The following is a 6,360-nucleotide window of genomic DNA, read 5'->3' as shown; positions in this document are numbered from 1 at the left end:
TTCTCATTAACTTTTTAAGCTCCTAAGACATACTACATATATGTGTGTCTACATGTACTTCTCTATATCTATATATACATATATACGAGTAATACATACGTAAGTAATCACATATAATAAGCATGCACTCACTTGTTGGTTGGCTTTTATGTTTGACATTCGTTTGTCGCTTTCTCGGCACCACTCTGGCCCATCGCCAAATTGTGAAGCCACAAATGGAAATAAATGAACATTCAAGCGAAGCCAAAAATTTGGTTTTAATATTTGAAATTACAACACTATGAAGCGTGCAGCTTCTATTAGTAAGGCATCGCATTGGCGCCATCAACCGACTAAATGGGCAATTAAAGCATCGTGTGGCTTCAACTAATAGTTCTTTGCTTGGCTTCGCGCTTAGTTTCGCTTATTAATGATATTTTTACTAAAGATATTAACTTTTAAATCAACATAAATTTTACTTACACATATTTTAGAAGTAAGAATTAACTTAATTTCTTAATAAAAAGACCAGCGACTTAAAATAACCCCGCAAGAAATAGTTTTTACCACACAAAACTAATCGAGATAGATATAGGGTTATATGTACATGAACGATCAAGATGAAGAGACGAGTTGAAATCCGCATGTTTGTCCGTGCGTACGTCCATCCGTCTGCTTGTGCAAACTGTGGCTTGAGTAAAAATGTAGATATTGTAATGAAACTTGGCAGAAAAGGGAGGACGAGTTCGTAAATGAGCGTCATCGAACAACCGTCACGCCTACAAAACGCCATTAAACAAACTAAGCACGAGCTTTATAGGAGCCGCATATATTTCGGGATGCTCAAAACTGATTTCCACCAAATTTGGTACCTAACATTCATTTATGAAATCGGCCTATTGACGGGCCCAGAACGTCATATTAGGTTGTCAAATATCTCCGCCTTTTTGTCTTTTGAATTCTACGGCTATCTATAAAGCGCTACGGAGCTCGTATCTGGCATAACGCGAAGGAATGGTTTCGACGATTCAGAGTGGGTGAAAACGACACCATGGATAAGCCAGCCGGCGGAAGAAATGTGACGACGAATACCGATCAAATCATGGAAAAGATCGAGTTAGACCGACATGTGGCATCTCGTGATATCGCCCAGAAGATGGGAGTTAGTCACCAAATCATTTTAAACCACCTTCAGAAGGATGGATACACAAAAAAGCTTGATGTTTGGGTGCCGCATGATTAGATGCAAAAAAAACCTTCTGGACCGAATCAACGCCTGCGATATGCTGTTGAAACCGAACAAACTCGACACATTTTTGAAGCGGATGGTAACTGGTGACGAAAAATAGATCACATACAACAATATCAAGCAAAAACGGTCTTGATCGATGGCCAGTGAATCGACCCAAACAGTGGCCAAGCCGGCATTGACGGCAATAAACGTTTTGCTGTGTGTTTGGTGGGTGGAAAGGGAATCATCCACTATGAGTTGCTCCCATATGGTCAGACGCTTAATTCTACCATCTACTGCGGACAACTGAACCGCTTGATGCAGGCGATTGACCAGAAGCGTCCAAAATTGGCCAACAGGAAGGGTGTAGTGTTCCACCAGGATAACGCCAGACTACAAACTTCGGGTCATAAAAAAAACTGACACATACGAACGCCAAACCCTTTGAGGGTTTTACTATACTGATCTAGTACCATCACCCTGACTTGGAATTTCTCACCCCCCAGACAATAATCCCAAAAATGTTCCACAGTGATTTCAATAAATATCTGATAAAAAATTGGATAGTAAAAATATTCTTAGTTTTTTTTTTATTGGACTTTAAAAAATGCCGTTAAATAGCATTTCTAGACTAGTAATTTATTCACGACTTTATCGAGCAATGAATGTTTAATTATTTCAAAACACATTTTAATATAAATATTTGCCACCGCCTTAAGGAATTTCACGGGTTTTGATTCTTACATGTTCCAAGTGTATAAAATGTTCGGTTGCGACCGCACTTAGCCCTTCCGTACTTTTTTTAAATACGAATGTACTACAATATATAGATAAGTTCATTCTTTCAGTAATAGTACTTTGGTCTTATAGCCATTTGCACATGTTTGAGTGAATAGTAATGTCCACGCCAGGCATGCCACACCACACCTTTGCCGTACTCTTCTTCTGAAACTTCACCGCCTAAATAAAGACCGTTCAGATTGCTGTAAACGGCACACAATTTTATACGAGAACGACCACCGATACCAAAGCAGTTACAATATTACCTCGCATGACAAGTCCGATACCACCAAGCTCCCGTAAATTTCACTGCACAATTCTCATCATTTATGTCATTATGACTATCTTTAGTTGTGAACTTTTGGCCACGATGATAAGTGAACGAATCACCGGCCGTGCCTGAATATTGTCCAAGTACGCTTAACTCATATTTATCCTGAGCATTGCCTATAGCAAAACTTTCATATTTTGCAAAGCGTTTCTCATTTTCAAAGTCCTCTAATTCGAACCAGAGCTCATGTGATTGCGAATGTGTCAACGCATGTATTTTATTCAAGCCGAGAAAGAAATTGGTATTAAAATCGCCGAAACCGTGTTCGTACTCAAACCAGCCGCGATAGAAATCGGTGGCATTGCTTTGACGACGTTGAATTATAGCCCATGGTTCGCCGCCATCAGAATCACGTAGGCAATAAACATCGAAAGCCTGATGGAGAAATTGAGGCAGATAAAGTTGATAGACGCCACTCTCGGCATATCGGCCGTTTTCTTGACGCATTGCTTCGGTACAAGAAGTGGGTTCCTTCTTGAATGCAGGAAGCGCTGCTTTCAAGTTTTTGTCAGTGCTGAATACATAACTTACATATATGAGTATTTTTCGAATTTAGCAAAAAATATTTAGCTGCCTACCATTTCGCTGCAATTTTCGAATCAAACAATTCCAATTGCGTTTTTATCTCACCAAACTGCTTTTTCAATTCCATTAAGTCCCTTTCCCGGCATGGAAGTGAAATAATTATTTATAAGTAAATGTATACACACTATTAACAGTACTAAGTTACCTTGGTTGATAGTTATCTAAATTGAGGCTCAGCTGCTCCACCTGGTAGACCAAGCTTCGCAATAACTTATCCTGACAGAGATCGGTGAGAAATGGCTAAATGGATCGCACAAAAAACGGAGTTTTAAACCAAATTGATTTTGTTAAATAAATTAATTTCATTAAATAAATGAAATATGTTAATTGCATAAATTAATACCGCAACATTGGCGCTACTCCGGGTGGGCGTCGAACAAATCACCGAACACAGAAGTTGCCCACACAAAATGGATAAAATTAGCAAACGATGCGCCATTCTCCACAATCTCAATCAAACTGAGCAAAATGCTTGCTACTTGGGTATAGCGCGGCATAAAGTTTATTATCAGATAACTGTTATTTTGTAGTGACTTTGGTCTCCAACAAATATTTTAGTCTACATTGATTTGAATGGACTTGATTGTGATATAACTTGCTATTATCTTTATTGCAGGCAGCTATTGATTAACTGTTGATTAGTTAATCGAAAATTTAGCCAAAGTTCCAATTTTCAACGAGACTAAACATATACTCATAATTTATTAATAAATATAGCAAATCGAAGTCCATTACTGTTATATTCTTTCAAAATTTTGCCACAGAGTATAATAGTTTTGCTAACTTAACAAACTCCTAAAAATAATTGAGTTATATATAGGGTTATATACACATAAATCTGGAGAAAGAGACGAGTTAAAATCCGGTTGACTGCCTGTCTGTCCAAGCGATAAATTTAGTAAAAATTAAAATATCTTAATAGATCTTGAGGACAAGTTCGTTACACGCCCACAAAACGCCATTAAACGAAGATCTATGAAGTGTCATAACTACCAAGTAGCAAGAGGCACTGTGGGTTTGAGATGATACAACAGAACTTTATATCAACCGGCGTCAAAATTGTACAATGGGCGTGGTACCACCCAGTAATCGATGAAAATGCATATCTCGACCGATCCCGATCAAATTTAGTCCTAAATATTGCCTTAATATTCCCATGTTCCAGTGAGTAAATGTGCGAAATTGGACTACAACCACGCCTACCTCCCTTACAACACAATTTGAAATTTTTAAATTCCATCTGATTCTTTCACTTTCAAGTATTGAAAGCACGCACCATTATATGTATCATGAGAAGACTTTGCGCAAATGGTGTTTCTGAGGTCTGCCACCTATAGACCAAAAACTATCCAACTCGAACCAAAACTCTTCAAATTCCAGGAAAACGAATAGGTGAGTCAAATGTTATTTTAATTTTTTTTTTCGAAAATATCAATCAAATTTTGAAATATATTATTGAAAATCGGAAAGAAACTTCTGCGGCTTTGATCCTTACAATTTGCGAGAGTTTCATACTCTATTCTGTAGCAGTATTTGGTAGCATCTTTTGCAAAAGTATAAAGATTGACAGGACAATAGATTGATTCATAGTTGTCTGTCTGCCAGAAATATTCACACGTTCTTTTCTTTCCAAGAAGCTGTTCATTTGTAGAAATCGCCGATATAGGACCACCATAGCATATAATGGGGACTCAAGTAGAGGTACTTCTTTAAATAGCCTCTGTTTGAGAGATCACGCATGAGTCGTGACAAGTTGTCAAGTTGTCATGTTACTTTTGTTCAGTATTGTTTGGCATTTCATCATGGAAAGACTAACGACTGAACAACGTACACAAATCGCTCAATTTTATTACGAAAATTCACGTTTTGTAAAAAAAAAGTCTTTCGTGCATTTCACTCAACTTATTATCAACATAATCGGCCTACTGAGCGTACTATTCGCAACACCATCACGCATCTTGAGACCCAGCATTCATTATTGGATAATATTCGACCTAATAGACCACGTCCAGCACGCAGTGAAGAAAGTTTAGCAGCCCCAGCTGAGAGTGGAAACGAAGACCGTGAAGAGTTGATTCGGCACCGTACGCAGCACCTCAAACTGACGTAGAGAAGACTTGACCTTAAATTTTAGGCGTACAAAATGCAGCTTGTGCAAGAACTGCAGCCACTCGACCTTCCCAAGCAACACCGCTTCGCTCTATGGGCTATTGAAAAGTTTCAAGAAGATCTAACTTTTTCGAGCCAAATTTTTTTAAACGATGTGGTCTATTTCTGGCTCACTGTGTATGTAAACGAGCTAAAGTTGCCGGATTTGGGACGAAGAGTAACCTGAAGAGATTCAAAAGCTGACATTTCTTTAAGTAAAAAGAACGGTTTGGAGTTGTTGTGGGCTGGGGGAATCATCGGTCTAAATTTCTTTCAAACTGATGCTGGTGAGAAAGTTACCGTCAGTATCGAAAATTATCGCGCCATGATAACTAATTATTTGATGCCTGAAATTGAAGTTCGTAATCTCGGCGACATTTGGTTTCAACAAAACCGCGTCACTTCCAACGCATCGCCTCAATCACTATATTTATTGAGAGAACATTTCGGATACCAGATTATTTCATCTTTTGGGTTGGTCGATTGGCCATCAAGATTGGAGTTCAAGACCTTATAGCAAGCAAATATCACGCATGTCATTCGCCAGTTACTAGTCGAAATGCTCGAACGAGTCATCGAAAATTGTACTCAACCGATGGATTCTTTCGAATGATACACACACTGACTAATAAAAATCAGGAGCTTGCATAGAATTTTTTTTTTTAATTTGACGAGATGTCTTAACGAAATTTTACATGGATTTTTGTGCAAAGTATCGCCACAATCTCCGATGAAATTGTTCAGATTGTCATACAAACTGACCGAACAAAATCGAGTTCTTCTACGGAATCTTTAGTATTTGATTTTTTCTTGTTGTTGTTTTTTTTTTTGCGGACAAAAGACACTTGTTGACTTGACTCTTCTTATCAAGTTTCTATTTAATTTTCAATTTTCTGGCAGCATTGCTTCTAAAACCAATCACTTAAAATCTCTTAGTATAAACATATATGTCTATATATAAATAATATATATCTAATATATGTTAATATATATAAATATACATATCAAATACCAACATATGTAAGTCAAAGCTTTGAATTGCATGTAGGCATTCATAAAGCATATTTTCGCACCCAGCCACACACAGCGTACTCAGGTGACGTATACCACATGGTGCACCCGAATGTCTTACAAACTGAACAGCATTACAACACATATATAAACACGTATATGCTATAGCTGAAAGTGTGCATGCATTTACCTCTTTGGTGGCACTTAAATGCAATGCCAACAAATAAAAGTGCCGCCCGCGGGCAATATCCGCATTGGCGGCTGCAAATGGTTTTCACGACGCCGCGTGCACTGC

The 6,360-nt window shown here is 38.0% G+C and overlaps 1 protein-coding gene across 1 annotated transcript; it reads right to left on the bottom strand.

Moving 5' to 3' along the window:
- Positions 1-2,054: 2,054 nt before the first annotated feature.
- LOC120769717 (techylectin-5A-like) lies at positions 2,055-3,345 on the bottom strand. The gene is made up of 5 exons (XM_040096856.1): positions 3,250-3,345; positions 3,052-3,146; positions 2,900-2,980; positions 2,257-2,835; positions 2,055-2,193 (listed from the first exon to the last, which is right to left on the bottom strand). The coding sequence occupies exons 1-5, from the start codon at positions 3,343-3,345 to the stop codon at positions 2,055-2,057; spliced, it is 990 nt and encodes a 329-aa protein (XP_039952790.1).
- Between the last annotated feature and the right edge of the window lie 3,015 nt (positions 3,346-6,360).

The sequence above is a fragment of the Bactrocera tryoni genome, chromosome 2 (genome assembly GCF_016617805.1).
Source record: "Bactrocera tryoni isolate S06 chromosome 2, CSIRO_BtryS06_freeze2, whole genome shotgun sequence".
In the NCBI taxonomy this organism is placed as follows: Eukaryota; Metazoa; Arthropoda; class Insecta; order Diptera; family Tephritidae; genus Bactrocera; species Bactrocera tryoni.
This window is presented reverse-complemented; position numbering and strand designations above follow the sequence as displayed.

Bases quoted from the DNA above. Each gene is read 5' to 3' on its own strand.
- LOC120769717 (XM_040096856.1), bottom strand. From the start codon at position 3,345: ATGGCGCATCGTTTGCTAATTTTATCCATTTTGTGTGGGCAACTTCTG. The intron at 2,981-3,051 runs GTAACTTAGTAC...ATGCCGGGAAAG, and splicing joins TTAGATAACTATCAACCAAG to GGACTTAATGGAATTGAAAA. The intron at 2,836-2,899 runs GTAGGCAGCTAA...TTATGTATTCAG, and splicing joins TCGAAAATTGCAGCGAAATG to CACTGACAAAAACTTGAAAG.